The 18,164-nt window shown below is 38.9% G+C and overlaps 1 protein-coding gene across 2 annotated transcripts in view; it reads left to right on the forward strand.

The window, feature by feature from the left end:
* Positions 1-17,605, forward strand: part of SLC22A15 (solute carrier family 22 member 15) — a 41,445-nt gene extending 23,840 nt beyond the window's left edge. Inside the window, exons 9-12 of one of the 2 annotated variants that reach the window (XM_040571566.1) lie at positions 724-844; positions 1,737-1,809; positions 5,216-5,404; positions 8,538-17,605. In XM_040571566.1, coding sequence (XP_040427500.1) covers positions 724-844; positions 1,737-1,809; positions 5,216-5,404; positions 8,538-8,624 — 470 coding nt within the window. In that variant the 3' untranslated portion in view covers positions 8,625-17,605. The remainder of the gene's footprint in view (positions 1-723; positions 845-1,736; positions 1,810-5,215; positions 5,405-8,537) is intronic. The other variant, XM_040571569.1, reaches the window with a different exon arrangement.
* The last annotated feature ends 559 nt before the right edge of the window (positions 17,606-18,164 follow it).

Consider the following 18,164-nt stretch of genomic DNA (forward strand, 5'->3'; position numbering starts at 1 on the left):
TTGCCAACGGAGCTGATATAGTAGATTATTAATGGTAGACCAGAAAATGTGTGGGATTTTCATTGTTTCTTTTTTGTTTTGTTTCAGCTTTTGTTATGTTTATAGGATTTTTATCTTGCATTTCTAAAATTTGACATTCTAATACAGTCTTCGTGCAGGATTTTAACTCTGCAGAGATGTCTCTGATTATAACAGTGAGGACAAGGAAACAACAAAAACCTCTTTTTTTTCTGGTCTTGAGCAATAGTTCAATACCGTAGTCTCTGGGACTGTTCTGTCATTTAATCCATTTTTTTTCCTGTTGGCTTTTATTTGATAAAATGGAAATAATGTTGGGCTAGTAACAAGTCTGCAATTCATTTAAAATGTGCTTTTTAGTTGCTTTTTCATGGTGTGTTTTATGGAGAGTTTTTCCTCTTTGTACAAATTCAATTGCACAGATAAAGAAAATAAATCCGTAGACACAGAATATAAATTTTGTTGGATGACTTCTGCCACTGCTGCCTAAAAGAAGGCTCCTTGGATTCTCTTGAGTTTTGAGAGTTCTCCTGAAGGTACAAATCACCTCCAACAAATACTGGTCTTTAATAGAAAAATGCTTGCCTGCCATAGCAGATTCTTCAATAGATTCTGTTTTGCTTCATACTTTTGTATGATTGAAGTGATTACTGAGATGTAATTCAGTGTCCCAAAGCATTACGAAGATCACGTTTTCTCTTTCAGATACTGGAGTGTTTGCAGTGGTGAACAGTCGCTCTCTTTCTTTGTTGGGAAAACTGACGATCAGTGCTGCATTTAACATCGTCTATATCTACACATCAGAACTTTATCCCACAGTGATCAGGTAATGCAAGTTAATTTTGAGGCCTTCATTTTTCTGGTTCTTATATTGGGATCACCTTTTACTTGCCTTGCTTTTTTTCTATCAAGTGTCCCTTTTATTTTGAGATGTTCATTTAACATACAATGTTTATCTGTAGAGTCTTGTATACTAAACTTCTTCCCTTATCCTCTCCTCACCTCTGTCTCCCTCAAATCTGTAGTGTTCTCTTCAGCATAACCATATTCTCTGTAACAGTAAAATAACCCTCTTAGATGCTTGGTATGCTCACAGCCCTCTCTCCACTTGTGAGGATAACAATACAATTGTTTATCATTCTTTTTAATGAGTGATATCTGTAGGTTTCTCAGTGCTTTATAAACAAGACGTCTCTTAAATGTTCATGCTTGGTTAACCAACAATGCTGCAGATGACCTGTCAATAAGCTTTATAAACGTAGCTTGATGATTCAGAGGAAGAAGTGCCCTGTGCTTGTGGTGACCAAGTAGACAAAAGCACCTATTATATGGGTTGAAACTAATCCTGTGGTGGTTTTTTTTTTGTGAGTGGGCAGGTCAGCTGATTTGGATAGAGGAATTCAGCCAAAGTTTCAGGCAGAGATGAGATGTGTTGACTGAAATCACGCTTTGTCTCTTTATATGTGGACATATGTTAGAATTCTGAATTTGCAGGGTATTTGTGCTTCTCTCCAATCATATGTTTCAATGTTTTAATTCCTGTCTTCAGATGTTTTCAGTTACATTTCACTTTTTGTTGCCAGTTATTGAGGTCAGGGTCATGACTGAGGCTTCTGGCTGATTAAGTCCTTTCTTGCACTTGCAACTTCTTACCCTTCTTAAGTCCTAGCTCATCCTATACAAATGTCATTGATTAATGATTTTTGCTTTTTTCTTAGGAATGTTGGAATGGGTGCCTGCTCCATGTTTTCCCGTGTTGGTGGAATCATTGCTCCTTTTGTCCCTTCATTGGTTTGTCTGAACTTCTCACTGTTCTAAATATTTTTGTTCTGTGGCTCTGATGCATCAGAAGCTTGCAGAAGTGGGAATATTTGGGGTAAATTATATATACTAAGATATGTAAATTGAATGTCTTGGCAGTATCATGGTAGACTAATGTAATCTGTAATTAGAAAATCCCAGTATTTAGTTCAGAAGATGTTTTAGCCCTGTAAGAATTTTGGGATTTACAGTGGACTTTAGCAATATTGTCATTTGAAAATACCAAATTGATGATTCCTATTTTAAACAATAAGCCAACAATAAAAAAAAAAGGTGGTTAAAAGAATAACTGCATCAAGACGATAAAGCATAAAGACTCAATGCCCTTCTCAAACTCATATTTCTGAAAAGAAAATAATTTTACCTTCACTTCATTGAATATCTGTGAATTATAATCATCAGCAAAATGGTTTATCTTTAAATGAAGGAAGATGCTGTTTTGGAGACCTGAGATACCTCTAAGGCTTCTGGGCACAAACTTCACAGTGGCCTGTCCAGGCAAAGAGAAATGCTCAAGAACCAAACATGAGGATGATACATGCTTTCCTCTGTTTATAGACATGTATATATGCAGGTAAAAGAATGCAAGTTTCTTTGACACACTGCTTGGTAAGGTCAAGTGCGAATTCCTTTAATGTGACAGACTTCACATGAAATAACTTTCCTCTGTGCCATCTGCCATCTTACTATGTCAGGCAGAGGGCTGGCAAAAGGGTAAATGAGTACATCGGACCTTTTGTTCTGTAGAATGACATATGGGGTAGGTGAGAGTGCAGCATCTCCAGGGCTACAAAAGGCAAAGACAAGGCAAGTGCAAGTTTCCCAAGCAGAGCTAATATACTGCTTTAATGTAGCAGTCAGGGGATCCATTATGTTTTATCTAGTGGAAGTTTGTCACTGAAGAAGACAAATCTTGGATCATCATGTTCTGAAGGGGTCCAATGAAAATCAAAATAGGTGTGTTTAAAAAACAAAGTAATGTTGATTTGAGGAATGAATTAAGTTTTTATTTAGAGTTTCTTCAACTATTTTAATGCATTTCTCAATAGCTTTTGTCTGGGGATGAGTGTTTTAAAACAGTTATACTCCTGGATTTTTTTTAATGAGCCTTCAGTGTTCTTCTAAAAGTGAATGTATACATTTTGGCACAGTATTGTGAATGACTTGTAGCTTTGCACACAGCTGTACTAAGTGTAGTTGTGGTTGTAACAAAACATGAAAAGAGGGTCAGGCATCAAAGGTGGAGTGCAAACATTGCTTAAGCTGTCAGGGGTGATGACAGGAAGGCCAAAGCTCAGTTGAAGCTAAAAGTAGCAAGGAGCATAAATACAGAATCCCCATGAATGCCGACAAGAAGTGGAAAATTCTGTTTTTGGTGTGGACTAATCACATGGTTTTATGCAGGCTAGGAACCAACTGGATGAGTAGCAGCTTTTCTGGAAGAGACCCAGGAACTACAATGGGATGACAAATTAAATGGGAGCCTCATTGTAAAGAGGCAAACTTCACACTGAGCTACATCAGTCCATGGCCCACAGATGAAGTTCAGGTTCCCTCCCAGTTCTAGAAGGATATGGAAAAAAAATTATGGGGAGAGTCCAGTGGAGGGCAGCTAAGATGGTTGGGGCTTAGAGTGCATGTCTTCAGATGAAAGCTTGAGAGAGTTGTGCTTATTTGGTCTGAGACAAACTTCCACTAGTGTAAAATTGTTCAGCAAGGATCAATGGACACAAGCTGTGATTTGAGGGTTACAGACAAGAAACTTGGAAAACCTTTTTTTCCTGAGAGGCTTAATGTAGCCCTAGAACAGCCTGCTCAAGGGGTGGAATCTCCATCTTTGGAGTTTTTCAATACTTGGTCAACCATAGCTTTGTGTAGCCTGGCGTAGTGCTGGCTGTAGCCCTGCTTTGAATTGGTGGTTAGGCTAGATGTTGTCCAGAGATCTCTTCTAACCAGCTCGTCTTTGTTTGTGTGATACATCTCCCTACTACAAAGTGGTGTTGCCTTTGTTTAAAGAGTATGCTTTATGGATAAGAATTGCATATGGATTCAGTAGGCATTCCTTTTAAAGTCCATCTCAAAATCTGTGTGGCTCTGATAGTATCGATGGTTTTGTCTGGGATAGAGTTAATTTTCTCTGTAGAATCATAGAACAGTTTGGGTTGGAAGGGGCAGTAAAGATCAGGTAATTATGACACCCCCCCACACCCGCCATGGGCAGGGACACTTTCCACTCAAGTAGGTTGCTCAAAGCTTCATCCAACACTCCCTGCAAAGTGTCCCTCCCCAGCTTTCCTGTAGGCCCCCTTTAGATACTGGAAAGTCACTATAAAGTCTCCCCAGAGCCTTCTCTTCTCCAGGCTGAACAACCCCAACTCCCTCAGCCTGCCTTCATAGGAGAGGTGCTCCAGCCCTTTGATTGCCCTTGATGGCCCTCCTCTGGACTTGCTCTAATAGGTCCATGTCCTTCTTGTGCTGGAGGCCCCAGAGCTGAACGTAGTACTCCAGGTGGGGTCTCACAAGAACTGAGTAGAGGAGGAAAATCACCTCCCTTGACCTGCTGGACACACTTTTTTTGATGCAGCCCAGGTTACGATTGGCTTTCTGGGCTGCAAACACACATAGAGGCTTCTATGATTCTTTAAATCCCCAGCTCAAACAGGATCACCTAGAGCCACTTGCCAGGGCTGTGTCTGAACAGCTTTGGATTATCTCCAAGGCTGGAGACTTTACAACCTCTCTGAGCAACCTGTGCTGGTGCTCAGTCACCCTCATAGTACGAGTGTTTTCCTATGCTCAGATGGAACCTCCTGGGTTTCTGTTTGTGCCCATTGATGCTTGCCCCATCACTGGGCACCACTGGAAAGAGCCTGGCTCCATTCTCTTTGCATCCTCCCTGCAGATATTTATCTACATCAGTAAGGTCCCCTCTGAGCCTTCTCTAGGCTAAACAGACCCTGCCTTCTCACCTATTCCTCATGTGAAATGCTTCAGTACATTAATCACATTTGTGGCCCTCTGCTGGGCTCTTTCTAGTATATCCTTATCTCTTATGCTGGAGAGCTCAGAACTGGACACAGGAGTCCAGGTGTGGCCTCACCAGTGCTGAGTTAGAGGGAAAGGAACATCTCCCTCAATCCAGGATACCACTAGCCTTCTTTGCAGCAAGGGCACAATGATGGCTCATGTTCAACTTAGTTGAGTTGAATATGAACTCATGGTTTCGAAGTTATGAATTCATTATATTCCTGAAAACTTTAATTTCATCACTGCTGCCACATGAAATGGTTGTAAAGGTTGACTGTTTAAATATGCAGTATGAGCTACAGGGAACCAACCTCTACTTAACTCCCTCTCTCTCTGCTCTTGTTTACAGAAATCTGTACAGTGGTCTCTGCCTTACATTGTATTTGGAGCAACTGGTCTTTTGTCTGGGCTCCTAAGTTTATTGTTGCCGGAGACCTTAAACAGCCCTTTGCTAGAAACAATTTCAGACCTGCAGGTGTGCTCGTACTGGAGGCTGGGGGATGAAGCCATGTCATTGCAAGCCCTAGATGGCTCACAGGTATATTCTTTTTTTTTTTCCTGGTATTTATCTGTCATGTTTATTTCAGCTGTCAGCTTGAATATGCCACTCTAAGTACACTAGGACAGTGATTCTTGGCCTGTGGAGGATAGATCCCAAGGAGATACAGGAGGTGGTTTAGTAATTTTACCATCACATCTGAAATGTTCCATGGGAATGCAGGCTGAAACATAGGTGGGTTAGTTTATCCCTTCAAGCCCAGAAGCTTACAGTTGTTTCCTTTGGGATAAAGGACTTGGTGGTATCTGTGCTTCTGTAATCTAAGATGGATTGCTGCAGCATGCCTTCATACAAAGCTGGCCATTGAAGTTTTTGAGACATCCATTTGTGATGGACTCTTCTCAAAGGCAGCATGCTGTACTTCTGTTCTGACCTGCACTGGCTGTTCTACAGCGTCAGTTGTTGGGTCTGCCCAAGAGACACTAAAAGGGTTTAAAAGGGTTAAAGATAGAGTAATTTGAGATCTCTCTCACTGTTGAGTCTGGGAAATGAGATTAGCTGAATATGCTGGAACTGCAAAACTCCCAGGTATAAGCATAAAGAAATACTTTATTAATACATTATTTTAATACTTTATTTTAAACTATAAAACTATTAAACTATTTAAAAACTATTAAAACTATTAAAGTATTTAAAATACTTTATTAATCTTTATTTAAAATGTTCTTCAGTTAAGTCTCCTTGACTGTGTGTTTGTCTCTTCACTTTAAACTTAAGAAGTCTCTGGGAGTTTGACAAAATTAAGATGGATGCATTTTTCCTGTCCTATAGAGGTTTTTTACTTTGTTTTTCTGTGAATGATGTGGGACTAGAGAGAAGTAGCTAGAAATTAGGAAGTGGGTGTTTACATGTGGGTATTATCTTCATGTTTAAATCCTGGTCTCAAAATTCTAAGTATCAGTGAATGAGTAAAAACTGAAGTGGTCAGAAGATTTGAAGGTCAGCTCTTTTCATATCAAAATGTTGCTTGTCCTGTTAAGTTGATATGAGACAGGACTGTATAATAAATTTTACTTTCAGTTACTTGATTTTTAGTAAAGCAGTCTGAGATTTGCAGGTAGTCATAGATTTATTTTCACAGAAATTAGGAGGCAGAGTAAAACTAACTTCTAGAATCAGAACAGTTTCTTCCTTTGACAGGCTTCAACATGTTGCCTTATTTACCAAATTTAGCTTTAATAATTCTTGAAAGGACAGCAGTTTAGTGTCAAAAGCCCCCTTGAAGAAAGCTTGAAAGAGGTAGACCTGTAACCATTAATTTTATACTTGACATGCACATTTTATAAACATCTTTAACCATACTGGGTAACTTGTTATGGCTTCATATTCTTGCTGCCAACACAAATCTATCATATACCTTTACATCAAGTTTATACCAGCTATTATTTTGGTAATTACATTATTATTACATCTTAACATTGCAGATGGCTTACTAACAAAAAGCAATTCTAGCAAGCAGTGCAGTTATTTTAACTTAGAGGAGAGAAAAATCATGCTTTTCCCTTTTAACCAAGTAAGGTCAGTATCACCCTTAGGGGTGACCAGTGTTACACATCTATCTATCAGTGTGCACCCAACGTGGTTCACTTGCCTCAAGCAGTCTTTTCAGGTTAAATCTTCCCTGTTTGCATTTCTGCAGGCTTTTTAAAAATCCCAACCTGACCAAGATCCACAAAAAAAAAATTGACAGTGCTCTTCAGTGCTCTTCAGACTTTTCCCTAGATGACCTAAAATGATTGAATCCAAATGAGAAACAGAAGAGCCAGGTGCAGGCCTGGAGTAATACTGTAACTTCAGTAAAGTTATATCTGGAATGTCTGTGGCACATTAAGGATTTATTTTAAAGCTACAACAAAGAAAGCGCTGATAAAATGGAAAGCTGTTAAACATTAACCCTATTTGACAAAGCCATGGAGAGGTCTTATGAAGCCGCTGTAAGAAAGCTGTAGAATTTATTTGGCATACCCTGAATTTCCCCTGTGGAATCCATTGTCCTTTTGTACCACTTTCAGGATAACATGCATTCTGGTTGCCTGAAATGGATGTTTTCTCCCTGTTAACATACATAAATGTGATATTCAAGTTGGACAGCATCCAGTGATAATCTGACTCTCCTCAAATAATTTTAGAAATTCAGAGAAAAGCGTAACATGATTCCCTTTATATCTTCTGACAGTTCCTAGTGCTCAAACCGTTTGAAATTCTTTTGCAGTTAACGCACATTGCTGTAGCAAATCTACACTGAAGACAGATCTAAAGATACAGATTTTGCTTGTGTGGTTCTGTCAGTCAGGGATATGATTTCCATTTTTCTATTTTTCACCTTCCCTCTCACCCTTCTTTGCATATGATTAGGCAGACAGAAGTCTTAAAATGGATGTAAGCATGCTGGAAAAAATCCTAAATACTCATTTAAACTAAATGGAATTCATACTGGCAATGGGCTCTTTTTACCTTGGATAGTCCACGTTGGTTTCATGGAAAAATTAAATTTCTGACCAAATAAAAATCAATTAGCTATAATAGTTGACTTCAGTTTGGGTATATGGTATAAATTACGTTGCTGAAAAGACTCTGGCTGGAGTAAATATACCTATATCAAAGAGTTTATTTTCTGCACATGCTAACTGGTAATGTTTTTTTCCTTTTCCATAACACCTTTGATTAGAACTAGAAGGGGATCTTTTTGACTTAAACTTGCATAATAAAATGCACATACCTAATCAAGTACTATTTCATGTGTAGTAAGTTTCTCCATCCTCAATTAATCATTGTGTTCTGAGCCTCTGATTCCGGTAGCTCACCAGGGAGTATGGACCTTAGACTTAAATGAAAAAAGCCATCCTAGACACTTTCTCTCCTGCCTGTATTGTCTCTAGTGTACTGATAGAACCAAGAAAGTCCATCTAGTAGAAGCCCATCTCTTTCCAAGAGATTTTGAAAAACCAAGAGCTCAAACAAATCTTAATTCACAAAGTTTTAATAGTGGTTTGCCCTGTCTTTTCTTTTTATCTACCAGCATTTCAACATACGTATAATGTTTCATGCTCTAATATTTTGAGATTGATTTGATGGCTTCTGCATTAACCGATTACTTCATTTTTCTTTCTAGTCTGGAGACAAGGACAATTCTGCAGGAAGTGGAAGTGAAGATGAGGAGTTTTATGATGCTGATGAAGAGACGCATATGATCAAGTAATGAAAAGAAGAAACACTGACCTGTTTTCATACCTTTTCTTACTTGTCCAGTCAGTCCAGCTCTAAGACAAGAGTTATGGGGACCATCTGTCAGGGAATGTAACTGGGCAAATGCCTTTGTCTTTCCTGATTAGGAGGAGAGCTTGAGTACTGTTCAGATTAATTACACCACTGATACTCTTCATACAAGACAGCCATTCAAATTCTTGTAGGACAGAATAAGAATGCACAGTTTACATTTGAAGCCAGGTGAGAGAGCAAGAGAAGGATGATGCATTTCTGAAGCCTAGGAAATTATCCACTGTTTGGGCAGATCATCAGCATACACGTTTTCTTTTCAAGGTGGTTGGTTTTGAGTCAGCATAAATTGATAAATTTGAAAATGTCCACTGTTTTACTTTGGTGGAGTGAAAGGGGTCACGCTGTGCTGTGTGCTACCCCAGTGAGAGCAAACTCTAGAAATTTTATGTTAAAATGGGTTCCACGTATTGAGTTGTGGAGAGGCAACTGTGAACATACGGTTTCTCTTTCTGTACACCAACACCTGTACAGAGTTACAGGGTGCAGCTGGTTAGTCATGATCTGTGTGTGAACTTTGTGATGATGGAAGGCTGGGAGAAGGGACTTCTGGAAAGAACAGCCACAAAGTCTGCAGACATAGAGGATGTTGCTGGTTTCTCTCACCTTTTAATCCACCAAACATTTTCTTGGGCTGTCTTATGCATAAATTTGCCACATGTTCCTCACATCTTAAAACTGCTGTTCCATAGTTTTGCCTACTTTAACTTTGTCCTCACTTTGCCGTAAATACTGAAGCTCAGCAACTTCTCTGCCTGTTCGGTGAAGTAAATCTGCTAAAGGATATAATTTCATGAATGGGATACGGCTGAGGTGTTTATCACATACTGTGTAATGTGAGGTGTGTGTTAGAATATGTAGCTCATTTATGTGGACCAATTTGTGTTTTTATTTCTGTAAGAAACTCAACTCTGAAGTGATAAGAGAAACTGTGGGCTGCTATTACATTTTGTAGGATTATTGCCAGAAAGCTGCTAGAATCTATTTAAATTTTTGTGTTTGATAAAGTTTTGAAACTCTTTAAGCCAGCATTTACTTGATTACTTGACCTTGCTGAGGAAGACAACTTTCATTCTCCTGTTTACACTGAGCTTCTTTGTTAGAAGGGTATGGAATCTTGAAACAGGAATAAAGGAGATGTTGTGACTACAACAGTGAGGCCTTAGGAAGATTCAGCTTTCTTGATTACATTATCATCTTCATTCTCTAACCTGTGGCTTGCTATTTATTAAGATTGGTTTCCTTAAAATGTTTGATAGCTTTTATACTTGGAGTTCCTAGTGAAGTGCCTGCTGCATAGTGACTGCAAGTAGTTGCCAGCCTTGCTAGCCATTTCTGTGAGTGCTGGATTAAAAAAAAAAAAAATCAGAGAAAAGCTGTCTGCTGAATTTATGCCAGTTAAACTGGGAAATTCATTTACTCTGAAAGGAAGTGAAACTAAACAGTATCTGAAGTTTACAGCTAGCTGCTTGAACTTTGTTCATTGGGAACTGTAGTACTGAGCAAAGTCCAACTATGCTGCTTGGTGCAGCGGGCAGCCTAGAGACTACAGATTCAAGCATGCACTACTCCCACTTGATCAGAACTTGGTCCAGGCATTGTCTGTGAGCAAAGCAGGGAACTTTACTCCCAGTGCACAAGGTGTCAGTATTGTGATTTTTGCCTGTTAGGAGCTTTATTTGAAGAATTCCAGCTTACAGTCTTCACTTTTTCTTCCAGATTGTTGCATAGTTCTTGTAGATGCAAGAGGGCACTCTTAAACCCAGTCGGATATTCTTTCTGCCTTATTTGGCTGTTCTGTGTGCAAGAAAATTGCTCAAAATAAGGTACTTGGAAATTCTTGGGGTGTTTAAATGTGTTCAAAGATACTTTTAATTTTGCATTCACATTTTTAATTACGGACAGCTGGAAAAAGTAACTGATTTTGGTGTCTGATTTCTAAAGATATAAAACCTGCTTAGTTAAAGGCAAATGGTGGTAAGCCTGTCAGTATTACCTTGCTGTCAAGACTCAACTTTTTTGTTTGTTTGGGGGTGAGGGGCGATATTGATACTTATTTTCCCTCCTTGGATAGTTGATAGAGTTAAGTTCCTTGAGAAGCAGACAGGAACTGTTAGCCTTCCTCCCTCCATAGTTTTAGTGTCACCAGCTACTGGAGATCCTAGTCATGCCATGGGACACCTCAACATAGCTTTCATTAGAACAGTAGGGCGTAACTGTTCAGGTGGGGAGATCATTGCAGGATTTGAGCTGCATTTTATGACAGTCTTCAATTTATAATCAAACTTACCTCTCTACTCATGCACTTTTATATTCTAAATATAGAGGTAAAATTGCCAAAACAAGAGTGAAGAAAACATCTTCATTTTTTCATAAAAATTGCACTTTTTTTAAACCTCAAATCTGTCCCATGTTTGCACCTTTGGAATTTTAAAAGGTGGCTTTTTTGTCAACTGTAGGGGCTTTCTATTGTTACTCTTCCTGACCAATCAATTCATCAGTTTTATAGGAAGGAATCACTCCTGGAGATCAACTATGTATGATCACTTGCCGCTATGTATGATCAACTATGCTATGATCACTTGCCGCCCTCCTTTTGTGTCCTCAAGTCCAAATCAGTTAGATGCATTTAATTTTTCAGGCCTTTATTTTATAAAACTGGCCGCCTGATACAGGAATCTGTAGGATCACTTTTTTTCTTCCCAGGGAGTGTAAGGCATTATATTATTGAGATACTTGTGCTATATGTAGCTTTTACTGGGGAGAGATGCTGCGCAGTCCTTTGTAGCCCATGTGGTCAGCATTTTTCTGTACTCAGGTGGAACATTATTGCTAAGCAGAAGTTCTTTAATCAGACAGTGCTTGCTGTTACAGGTTTCACAACTATGTTACTTACAAGCCCAAGTCGGAAGGTCAGGGAGCTTGTGACTTTTTATTTAAATGGTTATATATATATTGGTGATTATATTTATATATATTTAAAGTTTGTATTTAAGCAGTCTGCATAGGCTCATCTGTGTTTGGGCAGTAAGTTTGCCCTGTGGAGCTACTGGAGAACTGATGCAGCACTAGTTATATATGCTTATGATGTATAGTAATGCTAAGAGTCTGAAACACAATATTTTTGCTGTAGTTGAGTGAAGCATGACAATCTTGTTTCACACTTGTTAGAATAGCCTTGTGTATTAAGTATTCTGCCCTGTTAACTGGTTTTTGTGATGTGCAAGCACTAGGATACCGACCTCCAAGATGGTAATTCCTTCCTTGGATTCCTTAGGTTTTGCAGTGTTTTTTTTTTGGTTTTTTTTTTTTTTTTTCAGCCAACTCACTTAGATTGTGCTAGACATGAGAGAGGTGCTGATTAGTTGCATCTTAAGCATGTCTCACCTGAGACAGAATTGGAATTCTGTTATCTGGGGAGCTCACAAGTGATACCTGAATACAGCTAGGAGTGAAGGGGAGTGACAAGTCACGTGAGACAGCATAGAAGAGAATTAGCCAGAGGGAGTTGAAAGAATAGAGGATTCAACAGAAATGCTTTAGGGCAAGGGTAAGAGAAAGTATAGGATAGCTGCTAAAATACCCTTCTTGCTGTTTGTGTTGACTTGAAGCTCCTTTCAGAGCTAGCGTTGGTTCCAGGATGTCCTGTTAGGGACACTAGTTTCATCACTTCCATCTAATGTCAACTTTGTTTAGCATGGCTGCTTTAATGATGAAACACTACTTTTGATCAAGGCAACGTGTGACACATTTCAGTTTTCTTTTGGACTCAGCTTTTGTATTTAATGGCTTATGATTAAAATTACTAAAATTTGTAAAGCCCTCTAATGGAGAATACTGGATAACTGGGCATCACTTAATACATACACTAGCTTCACTTTAGAAAGACAGGAATATTAGGAACATTTGATCCAGTTCTGTCACCTAACTTCTTGTGAAGTAATACTTCAGCCTTCTAAAAGGATTTTACTACCTATTTTTGTTAGCCTGGAAAGAATAGAACGGGGAAGTGATCTGATGCTGCTTCCTTTTTTTTTCCTTTTTTTTTTTTTTTTTAAACTAGGTCCCCTAAAAACAAGCGCTCTCCTTTTAGGGTCTGGAAGTTGCTCATAAACTGAGATATCCTTAAACACCGCAAACTCAGATGGTCTGTGTTAAAGGAGGGCTACATGTGACTCCAAAGAGATACAATTAACATGGGGCAGGTTGTAGCTAGTTGCCACCTTAGTTACAGTCCAATCAGTAAGGGTTGTAGCCACATGCTGATCTGCTCACAGTGCAGATCATGACATATTCCGTGACAGAGTTTCCAGGCTGTATGGCTGTACTGAGGTTAGTGGAATACCCCTTGCAGGACTGTGGGAAATGCAGTTTAGCTGTATGTTTTCCAGCACGTTTCGTCTAAGCATATCAAAACAGTATGCAAGAGAGATTTTTTTTTTTTGTACTGAAGAAGAAGGGAAAATGAGGAACAAACTCTTTTCCTAGAGCATGCTAATGGAAACATTGAGCTAAAACTCATGAACAAGAGTTTTCTGTGTAATCTCCAAATGTAGATTTGGTCAGTATTTTGTTTCAGCTGAAGGGTGGTGTGCTAATCATGCCTTTTCCTCCACTCTTAAAGCTTCTTTAATCATGCTCTTTGAAACACGTCTGAATCTAAGCATCTGTGCATGCAAGTTGTGAGCCTGGCAGTAAATATGTCAGAAAAGCCTATGAGCAGTACTGTAATTTGAAGGTAGAAGTCTGGCCTGACACACTCAATGCCTGTGTCAGAAATGTCTATATGTAGCTGTTTACCAAACAGGAGACTTGAGTATAGCTGTATTTTGAGTCTCATTGTTTGTATCTTGCTATGGGATGTATCATGTGGAGGAAAGACCAACATAAGGAAACCTCCAAGTGTAGAATGGAGGGTGAATAAATTTCTACAGAATTTTTTCATGCCATGTATTTATAATGCCTTGTGCAGTTTGTGGTAGCCTTGAGATTATCCTGGTGCTACAGTTATTTAAGTCTAATAGAGCTGTATAAAATTTTTATCCTGGCAGTCTAAATTTACTGAACTTTCTCATCTCTTTTGGTACTACTGGCTTCTTCTGTCATCTTGAAGAAAGCTCTTGCCTAATAGGGAGTGGATTTTTCTGCTTTAGTTTATTGCAAATGCCTGTTTTATAAAAGGCTTTTTTTTAACTTCCTCAATCAACTTGATACGGGGACTATGTTTAAAGTAACATCATAGAATTGGATGATGTAAGTGCCGAAGACAGCTTTTGCTGGAAAGTAATGGTCCAAAACTAGTTCTAGCTTTGTTTATGTGGAATTATTCCATGCAACCTGCTAAAACTGGTATTTACAAGCATCTCCAGAGGTTTAGGGACAGAGTTACCTTTGTTTGCTTGTCTTCCGTTACTCAGTTCACTTAAGTAGCTTATTTCTGGGGGAAAAAGTGTAGGATTTGTAGAACATGCAGAATCTACACCATGTGGCCATTAGAGAACTCCGCAGAGCCTGTTTGCTTCTGAGTTGCAAATGCCAAAAACTCATTCTCAAAGACTGATAAAACCTGGTAAAAACTGCACATTGAATTTTAGTTCATTAATCAGCCTTACAAATTAGCATTACTAATAATGACTTGTCTGGAGCTTCATAGAATGTAGCATATTTTTATAAAAATCACTTTGAAGCATTGCTAAGTAATAATGTCTAGAGTTTAACTCCCTCTTACAACTACAAAATTTGATGCAAGTCAGCCCTATCATGGCCGATTGTTTGACAGCAGATGGACAAGACAGTAAAAGCTTATGTAGCGGGAAGTGGCTGCCCTCAAGAGTGGTTTAAAAGAAGCAATTTGTGTTCCCTGATGTGTGTGCAGAATGAAGTGGGACCGTGAGGTGTCAGGGTCCTCTCATTATTCGGTAAGCTTATGTTTAAATAACTATTTATTCATCCTCATTTACAAAAGGTTTGTAAGGGAAGAGGTCTTTTGCATACAAGTTGGTGCCTACCACCACACCTGAGATGCTTACGTTATACCTACTTCAGCAGGCAAAAAATATGGCATTAAGAAAATCTTTGATGTCAATACTGAAGCAGTTATATTTCCTTAAGGATGGCCTGATAGAAGCATCTGGAGCATCTGTGTTCAAATAAAATGTTTTAAAATGATGGAAATTTGATTGGGAGACAGGCATTTCTGATAGCAGTTTGCAGGAAAAATCTGTTGCAAACGGATTAAAAGTGTTATTATGTAGAGCAGATGACTGAGTGAGTTGTAATAAAAGTATTTATCGTGGTTGCTGTGGCTTCTAGTATGCCTCTAAATGACTGGTTTTGAGTACTAGCTGCTCCTCACTCCCCAAAGTAATAAAGATTTTCTTTTTTTTCTTGTTAAAAATTTGAATGTCATGTAGAAATCAGAAGTATATTTTTCATATGAATGCCTCTATTGCACTACCTTTCCTTCTTGTATCTGGTTATTTTGTTTTTTAAACTACCTCCTTATGTTGATTTTTTTCGTCAATTTCTTATTTAATTGATTTTTAGGAAACTATGAAACTTCCATTTTTTTATTTTTGTAGTAATCCATGGTTTAAACAGAGGGAAGATTTGTAGGTTTTAAAGTTTTACTTCAAGCTAAATTTAAAAGGCCTTTAAATTATATTTCTGAAGGAGATGAATAATTATACCCTTAGATTATGGGTTCACTTGTGTGCACTGTTTGCTTTTTGAAAGGCTAGAAATCCCTTAATCTTATACTAACCTCAGTTGAGGAGATTTTCTTGCATGCAACAAGTTGTTTTGAGTTGGGGAGTTTTAATCAATTTAATTTACTGCCAATTAAAGGGTTTTTAATTGGGGGGGGGGGGTCTCAAATCCTTTGGCTGGCTGTTACTCTCAGGCCCTTCAGCAAGACAACATTTGGGCCAGGAGACTGGGATCAGCACGTTGTACTGTCTGTTTTTTTGTTGCTCCTTGTTTCTTACCCAGCTGCTCTGGTGTGGGTTTCTTCACTGGCTGAAATCTGTTTAGAGTTGTATCTCCTTCTGAGTCTCCTCTCAGCCCCTGCTCAGGCTACATTTTGCTTTGGCATTTCTCCTTCTCAGCTGTCTACCCTCTCGCCGCCTCCTGTGCTGGCATGGTCCTCTGTTTTTCTCCTCCTCCTTCTATAACACTATCTCTTGGCATTTACTGCCCTTTTTAAAATCTGCTTTTGCAGATGTGTCAGACTCTGACTGGCCACAGTGTTGGGGTGCAGTGGGTCAGTGCCCCTGTCCATAAGAGGCAATGGGCACAAACCAAAGGCAGGAGGATCTGTGGGCACAGGGAAACACTTTTTTACTGTGAGGATGACCAATCACATTGGCACAGGTTACCCAGGGAGTTTGTGGAGTCCTTGGCAATGTTCAGAAGCCATCTGGGATGAGGTTCTGGACAATTAGTTCGGTGACCACGCTTCAGCAGGGAGGTAGGACAAGATGATCTCCAGAGGTCCCTTCCAACCTCAGCCGTTGTGTGATTGTTGTGCTGCCTGTTGCTGAGATGGCTCAGACCAGCACAGGACAGACCCTGACCTCCTCCCACAGAGGACACCCTGCCACCCCTCCACTACCAAAACCCTGACAGGTATGTCTAATGCATTACAGTACAGGGTTTCCTTGTGAATCAAGACCTTGCAGGGCTGACAGTTTCCGTGAGCAGAACTTGGTACTGTATTCCCCTTGTGTTACTATTGTCTTAGGTCAAGTAAATGAAATTCCTAAGGATAAAATCAGACACTTATTGCCAAGTTCTGTGTCTGGTGACATGTTTGTATCCTCAGTGATTTCAGAAGACAGATCTTAGATCTCCATTTAACCAGAGGAGCAGCCAAAGGGGTAAACTTCTTTATTTCTACTCAAGCCTTCATCATCATGAAATCAAATCTTTCTATAGTCTCTATCTTGTAGGCCTCGTAAACTTTCCTTATGCCACAGTTCAGTTTGAACCAACAGTAAAAAAAAAAAAAAGTCGTGGTCAGCTCAGAGCTGAGTAACGGGAAAGTGGGAATACAGGAAATTGATTTTTGTTTGCAGCAGTGAAACAAGTTGTATATAGCTGGTGCGTGTATTTTTAGATATTTAATTTGGATGAGTTGAATGCTGAGTGTTATTAGCCTTCTGACATTAAAATGAGGACTGAGAAATTTCAAGGTACTTTAGCTGTATTAGTGTGCTGTTTTTAATTAAGAGTTGTACTGATGAAAAATCTGTGTGTTAAGAATACTTGGTCTGAGAAGTCACAACTGAAAACAAAGGCTTTTCCGCAACAGACCTTTTATGGTGGTATATCCATATATTCTGTGAACAGTTGTTGGGTCCATCTCTTTTTAAGATATTTTTTTGCACTAGGTGAGGGACCATAGCAACAAATGTAGAAATATTTAGATTAATTGCACTTACCTATTTTGTTTTCTTGATGTAATTCCTATGCATACTGCCTTACCCATGTGTAGTGTACTTCACTGAAGGAACAAAAGGTAACTATCAGGGTTTTATTTTATAAAATGAGTTGCTTAAAAAAAAAAAAAAGTAATCCTATAATATTACATATTTTCCAGTGATATATTTCTTCCAAGTTAGGGAGGTAGGTAATGGTAAACCCAGGTGAATTTAGTCAAAACTTAATATTGCTGGTGTTTGTTCTCAGTTAATGTCTGAATGATTTTGATCATTTGAAATAAACTTATTCTTGTAATATTTTTGTAGAGGCTAATCTATGTTGGAAAGCCAACTTTTAGGTGACTTGTAACAGCTCTGAGACTGCCTCTGACTCATACATTTCATATAATGTCTTTGTAACTTATTTTGTGCCTTTTCTTCCCCTGACACAAAAATTTCTCAATAAAAACAAATTCTTTTGGAACACTGCAAACCTATTTTATTGTACTGACTTTACTTGCCTGACCCTTTTGTTTTGTTTTCTGGAGGGGATTAAAGCTATCTCATAATAGAGTAGATATTTATAACGGACACTGCAGAAGAAAATTGACAAGGTGGAAAGCAGGTCAGTTTGGAATGGCAGCTCTACAAAGCGCCCGGGAAACTGGGACTGTCAGTACTAATCAATATATTCCACTATATCTATCACAAATCATTTCTAACAAAAACTGGCACCAGTGGAATGTGAGAATCAGTTTACTACTGGCTTCAGTTGTGCTGATTGATGTTGAAAGACAGGAAACACTTTGGGGGCTTAACATAACAAAAATATCTGTTGTTGTTGCTACTAACACTTTTACTGGAGGAGTGCTCACAAACAGTAGTTGACATTTACACCCCTTCTTTAAAGGGCTATGCAAATGCAAGAAAACATAGCCCCCCCCCCCCCCCCCCGTCCTCAGGGGCTCTGCCTAAACATCTTGGGAATGGCAGAATTTGAACTTTTGTTTTCGTTAACTGGAAGTGAGGTGATAAATAGCTTA

This window comes from Cygnus olor, chromosome 1 (assembly GCF_009769625.2).
Source record: "Cygnus olor isolate bCygOlo1 chromosome 1, bCygOlo1.pri.v2, whole genome shotgun sequence".
In the NCBI taxonomy this organism is placed as follows: Eukaryota; Metazoa; Chordata; class Aves; order Anseriformes; family Anatidae; genus Cygnus; species Cygnus olor.